The sequence below is a fragment of the Pongo abelii genome, chromosome 5 (assembly GCF_028885655.2).
Source record: "Pongo abelii isolate AG06213 chromosome 5, NHGRI_mPonAbe1-v2.0_pri, whole genome shotgun sequence".
In the NCBI taxonomy this organism is placed as follows: Eukaryota; Metazoa; Chordata; class Mammalia; order Primates; family Hominidae; genus Pongo; species Pongo abelii.
In genome coordinates this window covers 110,348,705-110,372,230 of record NC_071990.2, presented here as the reverse complement: position 1 = coordinate 110,372,230, position 23,526 = coordinate 110,348,705, and the positions used below count along the sequence as shown (strand labels likewise).

Below are 23,526 nucleotides of genomic sequence, written 5' to 3'. Positions count from 1 at the left end.
CACACTTTACCTCACAACCATTTCTCAGGGTTGTGTTTGCAGAGAGCAATCTTGAGTGATAAGGTAATGTCTCCTTCCAGGAAAAAGAGCAGGCTTATGATAAAAGAGGTGGGTTCCCCAAGCTCAGTGCTTTTCACCTGTGACACAAGCCACTACCTGCATGTAGGCTCCTCCACACTGTCCCCGTGGGACTGACACGAACATGAAGATCACATTGCCTACTCTGCTGTGCATAATAAAATTCTTTGTCTCTGACAAAGGAGTCTTGTGTGCCTTCTGCCAGCATCCATGGAACAGCAACAGGTTAACTTATTAGCCAGTAAGTAGTCCCCAGACCCTGACAAAATTAATACAGGTAATTATATTGCCTGAGCTCTTTCTGATCTGATAGGTGCTGAATAATCCTGAAGGGCAGTTCATGAATGATTATATTTTTTCCACTTGGTCAATATTTTTTGAGAATTGCTTATTAGAAGGGACCCTTTGCTTCTATTATTGCTGAGCAGTAATTGCTGGCCCTCGTCATATCCCATCTGTAGAACTAGATTAGGTAAATTTAAGTCTTTCCTTTAAAGTCACAAGTAGGGAAGAAAGCCTAGAATTATAAATCTTGTCATTCTCCTCCTAAATAACATGTATTACCATAATGATTTTCTCAACAAAAAATTAATAATGAAATGCTATTCACAAAATTAAGGAATAATTTTTACTGATTAAAGTTTTGAGTTTTAGTATTTTTCAATACATTAGCCTAATATAAAAACTTTAAATACAAACATAGTGGTAGTGTCTGAAAAACCAAGATAACCAGATGGTTATCAGGTGATCAGATGGGTAAGAGCCATTGTTTACCTTGTCTAATCCCCGAACCCCTGTGGGTCACTCAAGAGTAGGCTAATGTTCCAGTGCAGGTGCTGAAACTAGTTCATTTAGAAAGTGACAAAACAAAATGTGGCATTGGGAAAATGCATACATTTTTAAAGCATGACTGTAATCCACTTAAACTGATTCCTTTCTACTTCTTATTGAACTTCCCTTTTCACTTCTTTACAATATATTTTCAATGGTCCTAGCCAAATAGGTTGAAAGCATCAGATCAACAGATTCCAAGTGAAGAATTTTCATTTGCTCAAATACAAAAGAGGACCAGAGCTTTAGGCAGCATTTCTCACTACACACTCACAGCGCTCTTCATTCTGTCGGCCATGGTTTGTTTCCTCAGGAGGAAGGTGTTCAGCATCATGTCCCGCAGCCCCACCTTTTCCAGGTGAATAGACACAAAGGCCTCTGGAGCCCTGACAAGTGAACAGAAACATGGGAGCCCAAGGCAGGAGGTATATGGACATGGATCAGAAAGACAATGTGTATACTGGGCATTGCAGCAGGAGGGCAGGTGGCTGTGCCTCCATGGTTCTTGCCTGCTTCAGGTGTTTCTGATTATTCACCAGGGATGCAGATATGTCACCATCCTGCTTGGGGACCCCCTGTGCCTGAAGCATGCTTCAGCAGTCCTTTCTCAGTCCTAAGTCCAGTATTTGTACTACCCATCTCCCTTTGCATTCTCCTCGACTTGACTGTAGGGATATTTAGATTGAAGTGGCCTCCCAAAGGTCCTCTTGACTAGACACATTGGTCTTAAATCTTCCATCCACACATTGGAAATGTGGACTTTAATGCACTTGAACTCTGGCCATGTGTCAGATTAACAGCATCGTGAGTAGTAGAGTTGCTTTGCCTGTTATTATTTTTTATTCTAAATTTGCCAGAATTCAATTACAGTGTCATTGGTAGGCCCCGATAAAATACTCAGACTAATCATACTACAGAGTATGATTTACAGAGTATTCAGACAGAGTATCATACAGAGTATTACAAAGTAATTCATACTATAGAGTATGAATGTCTCTCTTTCTCTGTCTTGGTGAAAAGAGATCCAGACAGAATAGGGCATCTCTGATTTATAGACATGTCTCTGGAGAGGTCGTGCCTCTCTGATAATAATTCACCACCCTATTATTCTAAGCAACGTTAGAAACTTTGTTAGAACAGTGAGGACAGGCTGGCCACGGTGGCTCATGCCTGTAATCACAGCCCTTTAGGAGGCTGAGGTGGGCAGATTACTTGAGGTCAGGAGTTCAAGACCAGCCTGGCCAACATGGTGAAACCCCATCTCTACTAAAAATACAAAAATTAGCCAGGTGTGATGGTGCATGCCTGTAGTCCCAGCTACCCGGGAGGCTAAGGCAGGAGAATTATTTGAACATGGGAGGCAGAGGATGCAGTGCACTGACATCAGGCCACTGCACTCCAGCTTTCCAGACTGGGTGACAGAGCAAGACTTCATCATAAAAAAAAAAAAAAAAAAAAAAAAAGGCCAGGTGCAGTGGCTCACGCCTATGATCCCAGCACTTTGGGAGGCCTAGGCTGGTGGATCATGAGGTCAGGAGATCAAGACCATCCTGGCCAACATGGTGAAACCCAGTCTCTAATAAAAATACAAAAAATTTAGCTGGGCATGGTGGCGCGTGCGTATTATCCCAGCTACTAGAGAGGCTGAGGCAGGAGAATCACTTGAATCCGGGAGGTGGAGGTTGCAGTGAGCCGAGATCGTGCAACTGCACTCCAGCCTGGTGACAGAGCGAGACTCCGTCTAAAAAAAAAAATAGGACAGTTCTGTGCTTCTCAATTTAAATAGATTTGGAGAATTTGGAAAGGCCTTCCTTGTGATATACACTCTTTGGAGTCTGAAAAATATACAGAGAGAGAAGAAGGGAAGTGAAAGAGAAAAGAGAAGGGGGAGGAGAAAGAGAAGGGGTTAAAATGAGGAACTGTTCACTGTTCTTTATTGACTGGAGTATATTGGAAGGAGCTGAGCCCTCTCAGTATTCATACAAGGTCTTTATATAAGATGCTAGTCACTCTGAGAGTTTATATTCCTTCAATCCCCCCAATACTATTTATTAATTGACTTAAAAGAGGACACTTTTGTTATTCTAAGCAGTATCCCTCCTTCCATCTCACCAGGTACAGTACCTTTTGGTAGCCTGAAATCTTTCTGGAGAATGAGTAAGGGTATCTGGGACTTTTGGAGTTGGGGCTATCAGCGAGCTGTCTATGCCATTCACAATTCTGGAATATCTTCTTCTGGTTGGGCCCATTCCACCATGATTTCTCAGATCTGAACTTATTTCCTAAAATATTTTAAACCAAAGTAAATTAAATTTTTGGGCATATAAGTCCTGAAGCACTGCTGTAAAATGATCTCACAGCCACAACTGATCCCCAACACATGTAAAGGCCTGGGTACATGTGACAGGGGAGCAGAAAGAAGAGAAGAGGAGGGGAGGAGACGGAAAGGGAAAAGAGTGGAGTGGAGGAGGAGAGATACCACATTGCACAATTAAGAGGTGAGGCACTAAGTGTGATTATTTTCAGAAGAGAGTGCAGTTGTCTAAAGTGCTCTGAGAAAAAAATCTCCATTCTACAAAGTGGCTAGATAGTGTGCTCTGTATATAGTGGTCTTTCAAGGAATACCAATAATAGTTTTCACGGCTACAAGATCTGAAAAGTTCCCACAGGGCACCTAGGCAGATGGAGGTGGGCTTTATATGCCACCATGCACAACATAATGACAAAGAAGGGAGGGAGAAGGGAGAAGGAGAAAAAGGGGAGAAGGAGGGAGAAGGGAATGAGGTATGGGGAAATAAAAGGGAAATTCATGTCTTCCAATATTCCAGCTCCATTGGCTATGGAGCTGTAGGGCATGTTGGATGGAACTCATTTATATTTTTCTAAACTACTAACTAAAAGAAAAAGGTTAAAGCTTTGAAGGAAAGATCATTTTTCAGTGAAAGACACAAGGAGTTACCCATAGCAGAATTACCATAGGAGACATAAGGAGAAAAAGAAAAAAGATCCTAGGTAAAAAAAAATCTAAAGTTTTCAACCAGATTTTTTTCTGAAGACCCTTGAGGTATCCCAGTCTCTTGGAAATAGGAGCATCTGCTAGCTCAGGGGACTGGGGAGGTCTTACAAGGTCATGAGTGAGGAGAGAGGGAAGAAAGCACACGCTCTGCAATCAGATCCTGGTGCTGACACTGAGCTGCTCATCTTGTCTCTTTTTCTTAACTTCTCAGAACCTATTTCCTCACCCAGAAAAAGAAGGTAACGCCCCCGCCCCCCCACCACATGGGGCAGTGAGAGGACTCCATGAGTCCACCTATTTCTATCACCTAGCTTACTGCCTGCCTGGGGCACAGAAGCTGTTGAATTAAATCACTAACTCCCTGACCCCCCACCTACACTCTCCATTCCAACCATGCCCAGTATTCATACTCATCTCTATCCTCAGTTGCTTCCTCTTGTCCAAGTCTCTTCCTAGAAATGTGTTCACCTTTTTTTTTTATTCTTTAATCTTCCTACCCTTTCAAGTTTCTTCCTCAATTCTTAAAGAGCTACTATGGCCTGAATGTTTGTGTCCCTCCAAAACTCATATGTTGAAGTTCTAACCCCAAAGTGATAGTGTTTGGAGATGGGGCTTTTGGGAAGTAATAAAGTTGAAATGAGGTCGTAAGGGTAGGGCCTTAGTCTGACATGGTGCTGTGCTTATAAAAGAGGAAGAGACACCGGGGCTCTCCTTCACTTGCTTCCTACCCGTCCGTCCTTTAGTGTGAACACACAGTGTAAGGCAACCATGTACAAGCCAGAAAGAGAGCCCTCACCAGAAAACAACAATTCTGGCACCCTGATCTCAGACCTCCAGCCTCCAGAACTGGGAGAAAATAAATTTCTACCTCTTAGTCCATGGTATTTTGTTATGGCAGCCCTGGCAGACTAATACAAGAGCAATAAACACACCCTCCTTCTACATGTCTATCAGCCTCTTCTTGCTCTTTACTCTGGCACTCTAGCTTTCACTCTGACTTCATTAGCAGAACTGCTCTCAGAGTCAGCAAGTTTTGCAGCCTCATTTTAATCCCTACCCTCTGAGTTTTCACTCTACATTCAAATCTATTGGATTCCTTCTTCTTCTAAAAATAATAGCTTTATTGATACATAATTGACATTCAATAAACAACACATATTTAAAGCATTCAATTGGATTAGCTTTGGCATATGTACTCAACTGTGTAACCATCATCACAATCAAATTATGACCATAGCCACCCTTCCCACCTTACCCCTTCCTTAAGCAATCACTGCTTGGCTTTCTGTAACTATAGATGAGAATGCATTTCCTAGAATTTAATATGCATGGAATCATGCATTATGTGCCCTTTTTTGTCTTCATATTATTGTGGATATAAATATTTTACTTCTTTGTGTTGCTGAGTAGTACTATTCTGTTGTATGGATACACTACAATTTGTTTATCCATTCACTTGTTGATTGGCATTTGGATTCTTTCCAGTTCTTGGCTATTATGAATAAAACTGCTATAAACATTTTGTGTAAAAATGTTTGTATAGATGTGTGCTTTCATTTCTCTTGGTTAAATGCCTAGGAGAGGAAGGCTGGATCATATGGTAAGTATATATTCAATTTTTTTAAGAAACTGCCAAACTGTTTCCCAAGGTGGTTGCACCGTTTTGCATTTCCATTAGCAGTGTGTGAGAGGCCCAGGTCCTCCACAACCTTGCCAACACTCAGATGGTCAGTCTTTTACATTTTAACCATTCTAAAGGGCATGTAGAGGTTTCTCAATAGGGTTTCAGTTTGCATTTTGCTAACGACTAACAGTGTTGAACATCTTTTCATGCTTATTTGTCATCTGTACATCTTTGGTGACTTTTTATTTCTTGAAATGTTCTCTTCCTTTGGCTTTGGTGGCAGTGCACAATTTGCTCTCCATCTCTTTCCTTTCTTACTCCCTTCCCTTTCTTCCCCTGCACTCTTTCATTGTCTCCATCATTTATTCCTCCTTATTATGTCATCAGTCCTCTTGTTGTTTCACACTTGTAAGAGAAGCAATGTGTGTGTATTACAGTATACCATTTTATAATGAAGTAGTCACAAAATGCATTTTAGCCAAGAGTCATGAACACATCCTAGAAGATACAATGACTGAGTTGAATCTTGGAGGCAAAAAAATAAAATGGGAGGGTGGGATGAGGTAAAGTAAGGTTAAAATTTTCTGAGAAATATGAGTAGAAGCAGAGAGACATGAAATAGCACAAAATGTTTAGGATACTTCAAACAGAGGGCAGGAGAAGTGACAGAATAGAGGGCTGGGGTCAGGAAGTGAAGGTCTTGCATGCCTAGCTAAGGAGGTTGAGTTTTGCTCTTTGGTCTACAAGAAGCCACTGAAGGGATTTAATCAAGGAGGCATAGCTTCTCTGGCCACTGTGTGGAGGATAGATATGGTTGAGGGCAGAGGTAGTGGTGCAAGGCATGGACCCAGAGGGATGGAGGCCACTTAGAAGGCCATTACAATCACACAAGTGAGAAAATGAGAATTTGAACTAAGGCAGTGAGGATGGAGAAGAGGGGCCATATTCAATAAATATGCAGAGTGTGATATTGGCAAGAGGTAGTGCTTGATTGATCTAAAGTAAGAAAGCCAGAGGAGTTGAGGACAACACCCACATTTTAATCCTGACTGACGGCTGGGCGTGGTGGCTCATACCTGTAATCCCAGCACTTTGGGAGGCCAAGGCAGGTGGATCACCTGAGTTCAGGAGTTCCAGACCAGCCTGGCTGACATGGTGAAACCCCGTCTCTACTAAAAATACAAAAATTAGCCAGACATGGTGACGTGTGCCTGTAATTCCAGCTACTTGGGAGGCTGAGGCAGGAGGATCACTTGTACCTGGGAGGCGGAGGTTGCAGTAAGCCAAGATTGCACCATTGCACCCCAGCCTGGGCGACACAAGCAAAACTCCATCTCAAAAAAAAAAAAAAAAAAAATCCTGTATTACTACTCGGGTGGTGCTACCTTAACCAAGAGTAGAAATACTAGAGAATTAGATGGGAGAAGAATGAGTTGCCTTTTGATACTGAGTTGAGGTGTTTGTGGGATATCCAAACACTATCTGTGAAGCATTTAGATACTCTAGTTTGGGGCTTGGGAGAGAGGTTCCATGAAGAGATGTAGATTTGAAAGTTGACAGTATATTGGAGGTTTTAAACTTCAAGAGTCGATGAGACCACCAAGGGAGAATATGAAAGGAGAGAATAGGAGTTCTAAAAAGAGGATCCAGGAAAACACCATCATGTTAGAGATGGGTGGAGAAGAGGTCCCCAACTCCAGGAAATTGAGAAGGAAGAATCAAAGATGTAGAAGAGATCCAGGAGAGAAAGGAGTCACAGAAGCAGAGGAAGAAGAGTATTGAGGACAAGGGAGTGACCAACAGCATTAAATGAAGGAAAGTAGTCAAATATAACATCTTAATAATGTTCCCTGGATTTAACAATTGAGAGGTCATTGCTGACTCTAGTGAGAGCAGTTTCAGGGGTATAGTGGAAGAGCAAGCTACATTACAATTAAAGGATATAGAGCTAGGGGGTTAAAGAACATCCTTTCAATAAGCCTGAATAAGAAAGAAAGGTCATAATTAGGGTACTGGCCAGAGAAGCACATAGGATTCAGTTAAGCTTTCTGGAGAGGATGAAAACGATCTAGCCTGCACATAAGTGGAATGTGGGAAGTACCTGTAAGTGGAAAGAGCTAATGGAGAAAAAGATTGAAAGTGCAGTAGGGAAAGAAGATAACCAATGAATCAAGTCCTCAGAAAAGGACATGGATCGAGAATGTTGGTGGGAGGCATTGAACTTGACTGGGAAGAGGAACACTTCACACTCTGAGGCTGGAGGGAAGCATGGTAGCAGGTGTAAGATAAGTTTGAAGGGTGTGCATTTGAGGGTGGCAAACTGGTAGGAATCTTCAGTCTTGTCCAGGGACTCACCCCAAGCCTGTGTGCTGCATGCATTCCAACAATGCTGCTCACACCCATCCCTCCTGCTCATCCCCACAGCTGCACCCATGGCTCAGGACTTCACATCTTCTTGCCTTTTGGTCTCCCTAACTTACATTTCTCCCCTTCAACCTGTCAAATGCAGTGAATATTCCTAATGAGAATCTCAGGTCAGGTCCTTCCTTAGCTCAAAAACTTTTAAGTGTGAATTCAGCAATCACTCAATAAATGGTACTTATTTGCCTTTGTGTCTGTCTACAGCATTTTAAATCTCCAATAAGTGTGAATTCAGCAATTATTCAATGAATGGTATTTCCTACTTGTCTTTGTGTCTGTCTACTAGGCAGACACAAAGACAAAAACATATACAAGGAGGCGTCCTCACAGTCAGTATAGTATGGAAAACATAATTGAAGTACAAATGATTTTGTACGTAGAAAATATAGTCACTAGTGATCAGAGACTAGGAAAAGGCTCTCTGGGGAGATGACACCTGGGCCGGGTCTTTCAGGGCACCCACATTATAGTCCTAGCCCACCTTCCCAGGCTGTTACCCTAATGCCTCCCTACCCTTCCCGATGCTGCAGGTCTTTCCAGGCTATCACTTTCCCACCTTCCACCCCTGTCCTGTGCTCCTGTCCAGTATCTTTTAACATGTGCTCCTTGGATTGATCTTAGGAAGTGACTTATAAGCTCTCAACCTTCACTTCAACCAGAACAGCCCCACTTACATCTGTTTTATATACTGATATTCTTTATAAGATCAAACTGACTGAGTAAAGTATTCTCTGTGTCAACTGCATATGAAAATCATAGGTGGTTATCAAGTTGGGCTTCTCATTTTTTCCTGGTCTCCATTTGCCCTTTCTGTCTCCCATGCCTGGGTATCTGAAGGGTCTTTCCTCTACTCAGAATGATCAAGTGGTCATCTCTGCCTGCCAAAAAACTCATCCTTCAGGGTTTTCCCAAATGCCCCCTCTCTGTGCTGCCCTTCCTGTTTTCCCAGATGTGTATTCTCATTTCTTTAATCTCCTTTTGTGTGGCTTGTTGAACCTCTCTGTGCCTTTGTCTTTGAGCCACTTGTGGGCCTACCCCCCTTAAACACACCAGCCTAGAGGTTCATCAGGGTCAGAAATTGTACCTCAGTATTATCTTATGAGCCTAACTTACAATAGGCACTGAATTAAGATTTTTGGGGGTTGTATTTTTAAAAATCTATATAACTCACTCTATCCCTATTTTCTACAGCAGTTGATTTCTATGGGACTGAGTATTTGGCAGTAGAAGTATTTGGCATTCAATATTGTTGCCATACCCATAAATTTGTACTTTCCTATTAATATGAAGAGTACAGGCCAGGTATGGTGGCTCATGCCTATAATCCCACTGCTTTGGGAAGCCAGGGAGGGAGGATTGCTCAAGGCCAGGAGTTTGAGACCAGCCTGGGCAACATAGCGAGATCCCATCTCTAGAAAAAATTTAAAAATTGGCAGGACATGGTGGCACACACCTGTGGTCCCAGCTACTTGAAAGACTGAGGTGGGAAGAACAATTGAGCCCAGGAATACAAGGCTGTAGTGAGCTATGGTCACACCACTACACTCTAGTCTGGGTGCCAGAGTGAGACCCTATCTCTGAAAAAAAAAAAAAAAAAAAAGAGAGAGAGTAGAAATGGGTAAATAGAGGTAGATAAATGTGATAAGGGGTTAATGTGGTGAGCTGAGCAGAATCCATGAGGCTTAAAGAATGTTTGAAACCATCTGGAAAGTTGATTTCTTAAAACCATATTTAATTTTACATGTAAGTTACATTCACTAGTATATACATAAAAGAGAACTACACAGTTGCAAAAAAGGGAAAACCACTATGAACTGATTTGGAGTGATAACCAAGACATACTGTTAAGTGAAAAAAACAAAATACAAAAAAGTATATATAGATAAAATCCAAAACCCCTTCACAATAAAAACATTCAACAAACTTAGAATAGAAGGGAATATCCTCAACTGGATAAGAGATATCTATGAAAAACCGATGCTAATATCACACTTAATGGTGAAAAGCTGAAGGTTTTCCCCCTAAGAGTAGGAATAATACAATAATATCTACTGTCACTACTTCTACACAATCTTGTATTGGAGGGTCTAGCCAGAGCAATTAGGCAAGAAAAGAAATAAAAGGCATAAAGATTGGAAAGGAAGAAGTAAAACTATCTCTACTTGCAGATAGCATAATCTTGTATATAGAAAATCCTAAGAAATACTACGAACACACACATACACACACACAAACACACACCTGTAAATTACCAGAACCAATAAACTGGCTTAGTAAGATTGCAGGATACAAGATCAATATACAAAAGTGAATTTGTATTCCAATATACTAGTAATGAACACTCTGAAAATGAAGTTAAGAAAAACAATTCAATTTATAATCATGTTAAAAGGAATGAAATATTTTGGAATTAATATATAACAAAAAAGGATAAAAGTTGGACCCTGAGGACTATAAAATATTGTTGAAAGAAGTTGAAGAAGACCTAAATAAAGGCATACCTCATTTTCTTGCACTCAGCTTTATTGTGCTTTGCAGATATTGTGTTTTTTACAAGTTGAACGTTTGTGGCAACCCTGCATTGAACAAGTTATTGGCACCAATAGCATATGCTTACTTCATGTCTCTGTCACATTTTTGTAATTCATACAATATTTCAAACTTTTTCATTATTTTGTCTATTATGGTGATCTGACATCAGTGATCTTTGATGTTACTATTGTAAATGTTTTGGGGCGCCATGAACCACACCAAATAAGATGAACTTAATAAACGTGTGTGTTCTGACTGCTTCACCGACTGGCCATTCCCCTGTCTCCCTCCCTTTGCTCGGCTCTCCCTATTCCCTGAGACACCCTATTGAAATTAGGCCAATTAATAACTCTACAGTGGCCTCTAAGTGTTTAACGGAGAAGCAGAGTCACATGACTCTCACTTGCAATCAAAAGCTAAATATGATTAAGCTTAGCAAGGAAGGCATGTCAAAAGCTGGAATAGGCCTAAAGCTAAGTGTCTGGTGCAAAACAGCCAAGTTGTGAATGCAAAGGAAGAGTTTTTGAAGGAAATTAAAAGCATTACTCTAATGCATACAAGAATGATAAGAAAGGAAAATAGCCTTATTATTGATATGGAGAAAGTTTTAGTGGTCTGGATCGAAGATCAAATCAACCACAAAATTCCCTGAAGCCAAAGGCTAATCCAAAGCAAGGTCCTAACTCTCTCCAATTCCGTGAAGGATGAGAGAAAAGTTTGAAACTAGCAGAGACTGGTTCATGAGGGTTAAGGAAAGAAGCCATCTCCGTAACAAAGAAGTGTAAGGTGAAGTGTGGTAAATGCTGATGTAGAAGTTGCAGCAAGTTATCCAGAATATCTAGCTAAGATAATTGATAGAGGTGGCTACACTAAACAACAGATTTTCAATGTAGACAAACCAGTCTTCCACTGAAAGAAGATGCCATCTGGTATTTTTAAAACTAGAGAGGAGAAGTCAATGCCTGGATTCAAAGCTTCGAAGGACAGGTTGACTCTTTTGTTAGAGATTAATGCTATTGGTGACTTGAAGTGGAAGCAAATGCTCATTTACCATTCCCCAAATCCTAGGACCCCTAAGAATTATGCTAAATCTATTCCACCTGTGCTCTACAAATGGAATAACAAAGGCTGGATGACACCACATCTCTTTACAGCATAGTTTATTGAACATCTTAAGCCCACTGTTGAGACCCACTGTTCAGAAAAAGAGATTCCTTTCAAAACATTACTGTACATTGACAGTGCCCAAAAGCTCTAATGGAAATGTACAAAGAGATTAATGTTTCTATGCCTGCTAACACAACATCCATTCTACAGCCCATGGATCAAGGAGTATGTCTTGTGTCTCTGTGTCATATTGTGAAGTCATTAACAAGAAATACATTTCATAAGACTATAACTGCCATAGATAGTAATTACTCTAATGCAAGTTTGTCCAACCCGTGGCCCATGGGTTGCATGAGGCCTACAATGGCTTTGAATGCAGTCCAACACAAATTTGTAAACTTTCTTAAAACATTATGAGTTTTTTTTGTGATTTTTTTTTAAAGCTCATCAGCTATCATTAGTGTTAGCTAATTTATGTATGGCCCATGACAATTCTTCTTCCAATGTGGCCCAGAGAAGCCAAAGATTTGGACACCCCTACATAATGGAACTGGGTAAAGTAAATTGAAAACCTTCTGGAAGATTTGTCATTCTAGATATCATTAAGAACATTCATGATTCATGAGAGGAGGTCAAAATATCCACTTTAACAGAAATTTGGAAGAAGTTAATTCCAACCCTCATGGAGGACTTTGAGGAGTTCAAGACTTCAGTGGAGGAAGTCACTGCAGATGTGGCAGAAATAGCAAGAGAACTAGAATTAGAAGTGGAACCTGAAGATGTAACTGAATTGCTGCATTCTCATCATAAAACTTAAATAGATGAGGAGGTACTTCTCATAGATGAGCTAAGAAAGAAAGTGGTTTCTTGAGATGGAACCCACTCCTGGTGAAGATGCTGTGAACATTGTTGAAATGACAGCTAAGGATTTAGAATATTACATAAAACACAGTTTGAGAGAATTAACTTCAATTTCGAAAAAAGTTTTACTGTAGGTAAAATGCTATCAAACAGTATTACATGCCAAAGAGAACATTTTCATGAAAAGTAGAGTCAATTAATGTGGAAAACTTTATTTTGTCTTATTTTAAGAAATTGCCAGAGACCCCTGGCCCCCAACCTTCAGCAACCACCACCCTAATCAGTCAGCAGCCTTCCATATCAAGGTAAGACCCTCCACCAGCAAAAAGATTACAACTCACTGAAGGCTCAAATGATTATTAGCATTTTTTAGTAAAAATATATTTTTTCTTTCTTTTTTTGTAACTTAATATTCTTTGGTCTGCAAGTGAATAATGTATATTTAATTAAGGTATATGTACATTGGGTTTTTCTTAAGACAAAATGGCATTACACACTTAATTGGCTACAGTGTAACATAAACATAACTTTTATATGCACTCAGAAACCAAAAAATTTGCATGGAACCATCTGGAACCAAACCTACAACATCTCCAAGGTGTGTCTATAAATAGAAAGACATCCCATGCTCAAGAATTGGAAGACATAATATTGTTAAAATGGCAATCCTACTAAAATAAAATAAAATGGCAATACTACCCACTCTATAGGTTTGATGCAATCCCTGTCAAAATTCCAACTTACTCTTTTTAAAGCCCCCCAAATTGACAAGCTGACACTAAAATTCATATGAAAATGCAAGGGACTCAAAATAGCTGAAGCAAACTTGAAAAAGAAAAACAAATTTGGAGGGATTATGCTTCATAATTTCAAACTTTCTACAAAGCTACAGTAATCAAAACATACTAGTACTGGCATAAAAACAGGCATTTAGATTAATGGAATAGAATTGAGAGTCCAGTTATACATTCTTACATTTATGGTCAAGTGTTTTTTTGGCAAGGGTTCCAGGACAATTTAATAAAGAAAGATGAGTCTTTTCAACAAGTGGTTCTGGGAAAACTGATTAGCCACATGAAAAGAATAAAGTTGGATCCCTACTTCCCATTATATAGCACAATTAAGTATAAATGGACCCTAGACCTAAATGTAAGAGTCAAAACCATAAATCTCTTAGAAGAAAACATAGGAGTGTTTTCATAACTTTGGATTAGGCAATGGTTTCTTAAATATGACACCAAAAGTACAAGTAATGAAATAACAGATAAATGGAGATCATAAGACAATCTGTAGAACATATTTGCAAATCATATGCCTTATAAGAGACTTGTATTCGGGATATATAAAGAACACTTACAACTCATCAATAAAAAAACAAAACATCAAATTTTATAGAAAGGCAAAGGATTTAAACAGACATTTCTCTAAGGAAGACACACAAATGGTCAAGTAAGCAAATGAAAAGATGCTTAAGGTCTTAGTAAATAGGGAAATCCAAGTCAAAACCAAAATGAGATACTACTTTACTCCTACTAGAACAGCTAAAATAAAAAGATACTAACAAGTGTTGACAAAAATGTGGAGACATTGGAACCCTCATACATTGCTGATGGGAATGTAAAAAGTGCAGCCACTTTGAAAAACAGTTTGGTGGTTCCTCAAAATGTAAAATATAAAGTTACCATATAATCTGAGCGATCCAATTTCTAGGTATATACCCAAGAAAATTTAAAAATATATGTCCTCATAAAAACCTACAGGTAGGCCACGCATGGTGGCTCACACCTGTAATTCCAGCACTTTGGGAGGCTGAGGCGGGCAGATCACGAGGTCAGGAGATCGAGACCATCCTGGCTAATATGGTGAAACCCTGTCTCTGCTAAAAATACAAAACATTAGCCAGGTGTGGTGGTATGCACCTGTAGTCCCAGCTACTCAGGAGGCTAAGATAAGAGAATCGCTTGAACCTGGGAGGCAGAGGTTGCAGTGAGCCGAGATTGCACCATTGCACTCCAGCCTGGGCAACAGAGCGAGACTCCGTCTCAAACAAGACAAAACAAAACAAAACAACAAAAACCCTATACATAAATGTTCATAGCAGCATTATTCCTAATGCCAAAAAGTAGAAAGAAATGTGGTATATCCATATAATAAAATATTATTTAGCAATGAAGAAATGAAGCACTGATACATGCTACAGCACAGTTAAATTTTGAGAATATTATGCTAAGGGAAAAAAGCCAGACACCAAAGGTCACCTGTTGTATGATTCCATTTATATACAATGTCCAAAATAAGCAAATCTATAGAACCAGAAAGTAGATTAGTGGTTGCTAGGGACTGAGGGGAGAGAGAAAAAGTAAGTAACTGCTAATGGGTACAACACTTCTTTTGAGAGTGAGTGATAAAAATGTTTTGGAATTAGATAGTGATGATGGTTGCACAATCTTGTGAATATACTAAAAACCACTTTATTATATACTATAATGTGGTGTTTGTTTGTTTGTTTTGAGAAGGAGTCTCACTCTGTTGCCAGGCTGGAGTGCAGTGGCGCGATCTCAGCTCACTGCAACCTCTGCCTTCTGGGTTCAAGCAATTCTCCTGCCTCAGCCTCCCAAGTAGCTGGGACTATAGGCACTTGCCACCAAGCCCGGCTAGTTTTTTTGTATTTTAGTAGAGATGGGGTTTCATCATATTGGCCAGGATGGTATCGATCTCCTGACCTTGTGATCCACCCACCTCCGCCTCCCAAAGTGCTGTGATTACAGGTGTGAGCCACCACGCCCGGCCTGTGGTTATGTTTTATATCACATGAATTATGTCTCAATAACCAAAATATAAGAAGTACAGAAAAAAGTATCACTGAAAATTAAGAAATCCAGTAAGGATTTGGTCATACATTGATTCACAAACAGAAAACAAAGAAAGGAAGAAAAAAGGAAAGTAAGGAAGATAATGAGATAGGAAAGAGAAAGTAGGGGGCAGGGGAGGAAGAAAGGGAGAAAGGGAGAAGGGAAAAAAGGAAGGAAGAAAGGGGCAGCCTGACATTAGCTGGTGGGAGTGATGAGATGCCTCTGGCTTCTCTGTCATGCAGCTGACCTTGATATTAGCAGGACAGCTCCCTTGAGGGGTGTGATAGAAGTACACCTTCTGGACAGCCACCATCAAAGCATTTTTCTGAGCAGCTTGGCATGCAAGAGTCACCTGCATATTTTCCACTCCAGAATGCAACAAGAGCTAAAGGAAGAAAATATGAAAAATATTAGGAATTTCTTGCATAAAGTGAGTAGAGGGTTGAGATCACCACTTATTCAACATGTAAATATATGAATCAAATCCCAAATGAGCTGGAATGCTTGCTACTCAGCCACAAGACTGAATCTGGTCTCTCCCTAAGCAGCATTTCATTCCAAGAAGGCAGCCTCCAGGCTTGATTTGCTCTGTAACTGGACACCATGAGATTTCCCCAATGGTCAGGAAAAGATGAATAGGCTCTGATGAACTAGCAAACATGTGCTCAGTGGCAGGCTCCTGTAAGCCAAGATTAGATTGATGTTTTAAAAATACACATATACAAGCAAAGAAATCCAAGTAGCAGATAAAAAATAGCACCAGGTTTAGAAAGACTAGATAAAAGCTCCAATAACAAATGTATATTTTTAAAACCTTATGCAAAGATTGTTCACTACATGTGAACTTCTTTTTTAGTATCTAACAGAAGTTATTATAAGTGGTGTTGCAGTCTCTATGGTTCAAACCAGGCTAATGTGCACATCAAATAAGGCAAGGCCATCATTATGGTTTGAATGTGTCCCCCAAAAGTTCATGTATTGGGAGGTGATTGGGCTATGAGATTAGAGCCCTCATGAATGGATTAATGTCATAATCATGGGAGTGGATTTCTTTCTCAAGAGAGCAGGATGTTATAAAAGCAAGCTTGGCTTGCTCTTGCAGTCTCTTTTGCATGTAATTGCTTGCCCTTCTGCTTTTCTGCCATGTTATGATGCAATGCAAAAGCCCTTGCCAGAAGCTGCCACCATGTCCTTGGACTTCCCAGCCTCCAGAATCATGGACTATCGGGGAACCTGCCCTGATAGTCACGTAGGTTCTTTTCTATTTTCCCTAAGCATCAGCCAGCTTGAGAAATAAAGGGACAGAGTACAGAAGAGAGAAATTTTAAAGCTGGGCGTCTGGGGGAGACATCACATGTCGGTAGGTTCCGTGATGCCCCACAAGCTGCAAAAACCAGCAAGTTTTTATTAGGGATTTTCAAAAGGGGAGGGAGTGTGCAAATAGGTGTGGGTCACAGACATCAAGTACTTCACAAAGTAATAGAATATCACAACGCAAGTGGAGGCAGGGCAAGATCACAGGACCACAGGACCGGGGCGAAATTAAAATTGCTAACGAAGTTTTGGGCACCATTGTCATTGATAACATCTTATCAGGAGACAGGGTTTTGAGAGCAACTGGTCTGACCAAAATTATTAGGCGGGAATTTCCTCTTCCTAATAAGCCTGGGAGCACCATGGGAGACTGGGGTCTATTTCACCCCTGCAGTCTACAGACCATAAAAGACAGGCACACCTAGGGGGGCCGTTTATAGGCCTATACCTCCAGGCACGTATTCTCTTTCCCAGGGATGTTCCTTGCTGAGAAAAAGAATTCAGCGATATTTCTCCCATTTGCTTTTGAAAGAAAAGAAATATGGCTCTGTTCCACCCGGCTCACCGGTGGTCAGAGTTTAAGGTTATCTCTCTTATTCCCTGAACAATTGCTGTTATCCTGTTCTTTTTTCAAGGTGCCCAGATTTCATATTGTTCAAACACACATGCTGTACAATTTGTGCAGTTAATACAATTATTACAGGGTCCTGAGGTGACATACATCCTCCTCAGCTGACAGGATTAAGAGATTAAAGTAAAGACAGGCATAGGAAATCACAAGGGTATTGATTGGGGAAGTGATGTGTCGATGAAATCTTTACAATTTATGTTTAGAGATTGCAGTAAAGACAGGCATAAGAAATTATAAAAGTATTAATTTGGGGAAGTAATAAATGTCCATGAAATCTTTACAATCCACGTTCTTCTGCCATGGCTTCAGTTGGTCTCTCCATTTGGGGTCCCTGAATTCCTGCAACATCAGACCAAATAAACTTCTTTTCTTTATAAATTACCCAGTCTCAGGTATTTTGTTATAGCAAAAGAAAATGGACTAAAACAACCATTATTATTATTTATGAAATTGGAAGCTTTTCTTATATATAGAAGCTAAATTTATATAAAGTATTATGTCTTCTTAAAGAAATATGTGAGCAAATTGCTTTATTTTACTTTCATTTGCTTTTAAAAAATAAATTGTTTACCTTAAGAATGGCTTCCTTTGTGTAAAAACTAAATTTGCCAATTTGGTTATCATCCACCTCAGAGATGGCTAAGACAAGAGCAGTAGGAGAATATCTGCAACAAAAAATATGAAATTGTTTTGATGTAATATGCAACTAATCAAGAGACACCATTATGATGGAACAGGATGTCATGATCAGATCAGAAATGTCAATAATAATAGGAAATGCAACTTTTATGCAAGACTTGATATTTCCACTGAAAGCTATAAGGGCTCTGGGATCTTTTCTGTCCTTTTTGGACTTGATCTTTCTGTAGTTTGATTATGGTGACCACCCCATAGTGTTGGAAATTATTTTCTCTTGGTTACCATTACACTACTCTCTCCTGTTTTTCCTCTTACCTTTTTTTTTTTTTAAGCAAAATGTTTTTATTTATTTGAAGTACATATATAGTTAACTGGGCATCAAAGGTGTACCAAGTGACTTTTTTTTTTTTTTTTTTTGGAGTCAGAATCTTACTCTGTCACTGAGGCTGAATGGCAGTGGTGCAATTATAGCTCACTGCAGCTTTGAACCCCTGAGCTCAAGCAATTGTCCCACCTCAGCCTACTGAGTAGCTGGGACTACAGACATGCACCACCACACCTGGCTCTTCTCACCTCTTGACCACGCTTGTTTAGGATCCCTCACTGACTCACTCCTTTGAGCACCCCCTAAATGTTGTCCAATCCTCTCTCTTTCCTATGGGTCCAACAGCTATCTAAATATTCTTTACAGCCATTTTTCCACCTTGAGACTCACTACTTTGTCCATAACTATGAGACTTTGTCAAGTAACTTAATATCTATCAATCTTTCTTTCTTCATCTGTAAAGGGGGTATCACCTGTCTCACAGGGTTATGGCAAATATTAAGAGGGATAATATGCATGAATGTGCTTTTTAAAATGTAAGTCACTATACTCATATTTGATCCAGTTGACCTTCCATATCTATGGATTCTGCATCCATGGATTCAACTAATTGCAGATAAAAAATATGTGAAAACATAAAATAATAAAAAGTAATAATACAAAAATAAAAATAATACAAATAAAAACAATGTAGTATAATGACAACTTACATAGCATTTAAATTGTATTAAGTATAATTATAAGTAATCTAAAGATGATTTAAAGCATAAGGGAGGGAGTGCATAGGTTATATGCAAATACAATGCCATTTTATATGAGGAACTTGTGCATCCTTGGATTTTGGTAATATAAGGAACTTGTGCATCCTTGGATTTTGGTAACTGAGAGGATTTTAGAATTGATCCCCCACAGACACTAAGGGACCACTATATACGTTGTTGTTATAATGGCACTCCAAAGTGGCAACTTTAAGGAATTAACATACATAAAAGAAATACTAATTCAATACACAAGTTCTTTGGATGCATAAGCCTTCCCCTGGTAATGCAGAAGGCTCCCTTATCTTGGGGCATCTCTAGGTCATCACATGGAGGACCAATCACAGACCACAGAGCATCGGCCAGACCACAGGTCATTTGGGCAGTTTGTGCTGATTGGTAGATTCTGACTGAACAAAAATGTGATGCCCTATTTTCACAGCAATATAAAACACCAACCAAGGAGGCCCTTGAAGAACCAGAAAATAGCTTGGCTCCAGATGGGTTGTTTTTTTTTTGCCAATTGGAGACCCAGCGTGGTCACCTAAGGCCTGATCATACTTCCTACTTCCTGCCTTGGCTTCTGTGAACATCTCTGTATCCTTACAGTAAATTCTGTTTTTGGCTTAGCTAGTGTGACAGGATAGAGCAAGGGGAGGTTTTGCCCCCAGGAGATATTTGACAATGTCTGGGGACATCTTTGATTATAGAACAGTGTGTGTGGGGTGGGGTACTGGGATACTACTGGTATCCAGTGGGTAGAAGTCAGAAATGTTGCTAATCAACCTAAGACACACAGGACAGTCCCCCACAACAAAAATTTCTTCAGCCCCAAAGTTTAGTAGTGCTAAAATTGAGAAATCCTGGGATATTGTATTCTATCATCCTAACCCCCTCATTCCACCCCTGCTCTGTGGAGTCATTTAGGATATTAACACTCAGAGTTCTATTTTGAGCAGGGATCTGCATTAGCAAAACAAAGGTGCCGGTTGCCTCCTTGGAATCACCTTTTTCCTTCCTTGGCATGGAGCCAGTACCAGTAATCTCTAGGGATAGAAGTGGGACCCTATGGGGAAAAGCAGATAGCAGAGAAGGAAAGAAGAGGGAGACAGAAGTTTCTCCTCCCCACACATCAAAGGTTAATTGTTTGAGGACAAAAGAAAGATTCCTTCCCCTGACTGAGTAGACTCACCATCTATTACTAGTAAGGGTATTTTCTTTCAAGCAATGGGCTGGACCTATGGGGCATGAGAGAGAAGTTTCACTGGTTTGCACTGGCTTCTGTCACTAGCTAAAAAAGGAGGCTGCCTGAGATATTGCCTGCATGTTATATTTGTACCTTGTGTTATCCTTTCAAGGAAACAGCTGCTCTGAAAACTTAAGTGACATCTTCCTGGTCTGAAGGAAAGTAAGAGATGAGACCTGGACTTCTGATCCATGGCTCTCACCCCATTAGACCCATGCTGACTCCCTTTTCTACCTGGAAGCAACATATTCTACCTGGGAAGTGGCTGAGCCTGTGATTTCATCTCACCTGAGTTCTTGGACAACCTGGTTCTTTCATTTCTCAGTTACTTGGTGTTTTTAGATGCAATTGTCCCCCTAAATGAGATCTTACTTTTTCCCTCTTATTAAAAAAAGAAAGAAGAAAAAAAACTGGCATCATGGCAGATAGAATATAAGAGAGAATTTAGAAATGTGATTGTTCTTGCATGTCAAATGGTGACAAAAATTATTTTTCACTGGTTATTCACTCAGCCATTATGTTATTTTTACCTCAACCCTCTCAAGGCTCACCTGTCTACCCGACCACCGTCCTCCAGCAGAGAGGTTATCAAGACAGGAGGTGGCTGGTCTGCCCTGTCCCTGTGTGATGCAAATTCAAAGTGAACAGGCCTCAGATACAAATGGAACTCTTCAAAACCCATCTCCCAGGCCAATTCTTTATAGAGCCTAAAAGAAAAAAAAAGAGCCAAGGACATATGTTAGTGTTTTCTCCTAAAAAGAAAGCGAGTGATAAGAAAACCAAGACACCTGAACAAGAACCAAAGTAAAGTCCAACAAAAGCCCAGGTCAGTGTGAAGTGAGTGAGTCACAGAGGTCTTCTGCTCTGCACTTACTGTGACAGTTACAGATGGTAGAAAGCAGTTCAAGTAGGAGATGTGCTTGGGTGTTTACTCAACTCTCATTTTCCACAAGCTGACTTCTGTCCCCAGAGCCCTCATGAGGTCACCAGTGTTGCTGAAATGCAACATTCACCATCTTCTCTCAGAGCTCATCACAGTTGGCCTCAATGTCCCCTCCTCGAGGATCATCTTTCTCCATGTTCCTGCCTCATGACCGCTCTCTCTCATCTTCACTGGCTTCTCCTCTTGCTTATCTTCAAATGTTGGCGTTTCCTGAGGTTCTGAACCTGGTTCTCTTCTCATCTACCACATCCCCTCCTTGGGGGTTTGTGGGGGAGTCTGTTCAGCTCCACACCCTAAGACTTCATGCAACAATCTGTGACCCTTGTCTGTGTCCTGACTTAACTCTGAGCTCCAGTCCCAAGTCTGTCGCAGCATGGCTCCAGTTAGATGTTCCTCTGGAATCTCAGCCTTACATCTTTACAATTCTTTCCTCCTTCCTTAACACTCTCTTCCTCCTCCTCCTCTTCTTCTTCTTCTTCCTCTTCTCCTCCTTCTTCTTTTCCTTCTGCTTCTTTTCTTCTTCTTCTTCCTTCTTTATTCTTCTTCCTCTTCCTCCTCCTCCTTTCCTCCTCCTTCTTCTTCTTCCTATTTCCTCCTCCTCCTTTGTCTTTTATTTTTAGAGATAGGGGTCTTGCTTTATTGCCCAGGCTGGGGTGCAGTGGTACAGTCATAGCTCACTGCAGTCTCAAACTCCTGGGCTCAAGCAATCCTCCACCTCAGCTTCCCAAATATCTGGAACAGGCATGCACCACCAGGCCCAACTAATTTTTTAAAAATTTTTGTAGAAATGAGGTCTTGCTGTGTTGCCTATGCTGGTCTCAAACGCCTGGCCTCAGGTGATCCTCCCATCCTGGCTTCCCAAAGTTCTGTGATTCCAGGCATGAGCCATGGTGCATGTCCCCCAACATCCCACTTCTAATGCATTTCTCCATCTTGAGAAGTTGGCACATGAAGGCTGAGTTCTTGGCACCTGTATTAGTTTGCTAGGGCTGCTGTAACAAAGTACCCTAGAAACACACAAAATATTAAACAACAGAAATGCATTGTCTCACAGTTCTAGAGGATAGAAGTCTGAAATCAAGGTGTCAACAGGACTGCCTCCTCCTGAGGCCCGTGAGGGAAGGATCTGGTCCTGGTCTCTCTCCTTGGCTCATTGATGACCATCTTCTCCCTGTGCCTTCACATGGTCTCCCTCTATGTGTGTCTGTGTCCGAATTTCCTCTTCTTATAAGGACACCAGTCAAATTGGATTAAGGCCCACTCTAATAACTTCTGTTTAACTCAATTACCTCTGTAAAGACCTATCTCCAAATAAGGCCACATTCGCAGGTACTGGGGATTAGGCCTTGAACATATGAATCTTGGAGGGACATAATTCAACCCATAGCAGCCCCTCTTCTATGAAGCTTTCCCTGACCACTTAGGAAGAATGAAATACTCTCTTTTCTGTACTCCCCTAGTATTTTGTACCTATCAGTAGAATATCATTGTTACCATGTATCATGGGTAATTTTTACATTATGAGCTTCCTGCCAGCAAGGATCATAAATTATAGAGTGATGTTAATATCTTGACTGATAATTTAAATTCTGCCTTCACACTTTCTAGTTATATGCTCTTAGGCAAATTAACTTTTCTGAGCCTCTATTTCTTTGCTGATAAAATGTTTGTAAACTACCTCATAAGGATATTCTGAGAATTAAATGAAATAATACACATAAAGTCCCCAGTAAAGAATGTGGCCACAGCGGGCCCTTGATAATGGTTAGTGGTAGGTAACTGGACTCTCTATGTCTACAGGGCCTTTTGTGGGGACCAGAACATAACAGCACTCATACATGTTTACAACAAACCCTTTAGTTCCATATTATTGCTGCTTTTAGGACATGTCCACTTGATGTCCTACCATCATCTCACCCTCATACCTAAAACGTAACTCACTAATTTCTCTCTCCTATGGGCCGAGCCCGCATACCTCTGTCTGATCTGAATGCTGTCACTGACGCATCTCTCTCCCATCTCTAGGCTCTTTCTATTCAATTTCATTACATTCAGGAGCAAATTCAACCAATATTGCCCTGAGTGCCTGGTGTGGCTCAGGCCCCATACCAGGTGATGCTATGTCATGGTAAAGAATGTGGATAGGGCTTTTGCATTTAGGGAGCTTATGCTAGCAGGAAAGTCAATAAACCAATAATAAGCAATGAGTTAAAAGCAAATGTGCTGAATGGAGGGGAAACGCAGGTGCCAGTAGAAGGGCTTAGCCTAGTTGAGTGATCAGAGAGGCATTTGGGAAGGATTGGAAGAGAGAAGGAACAAGGGAGCAAGGTGATCATGTTAGCCATTTA

At 40.5% G+C, this 23,526-nt stretch overlaps 1 protein-coding gene across 1 annotated transcript in view; it reads right to left on the bottom strand.

The window, feature by feature from the left end:
* LOC129047367 (uncharacterized) overlaps window positions 1-23,526 on the bottom strand; it is a 47,131-nt gene that overhangs the window by 23,282 nt on the left and 323 nt on the right. The window contains exons 2-6 of the mRNA XM_054557980.2: window positions 20,787-20,942; window positions 17,839-17,932; window positions 15,570-15,707; window positions 3,034-3,191; window positions 1,184-1,295 (exon numbers count right to left, since the gene is read on the bottom strand). Of these exons, the coding sequence (XP_054413955.2) occupies window positions 1,184-1,295; window positions 3,034-3,191; window positions 15,570-15,707; window positions 17,839-17,932; window positions 20,787-20,942 (658 nt within the window). The remainder of the gene's footprint in view (window positions 1-1,183; window positions 1,296-3,033; window positions 3,192-15,569; window positions 15,708-17,838; window positions 17,933-20,786; window positions 20,943-23,526) is intronic.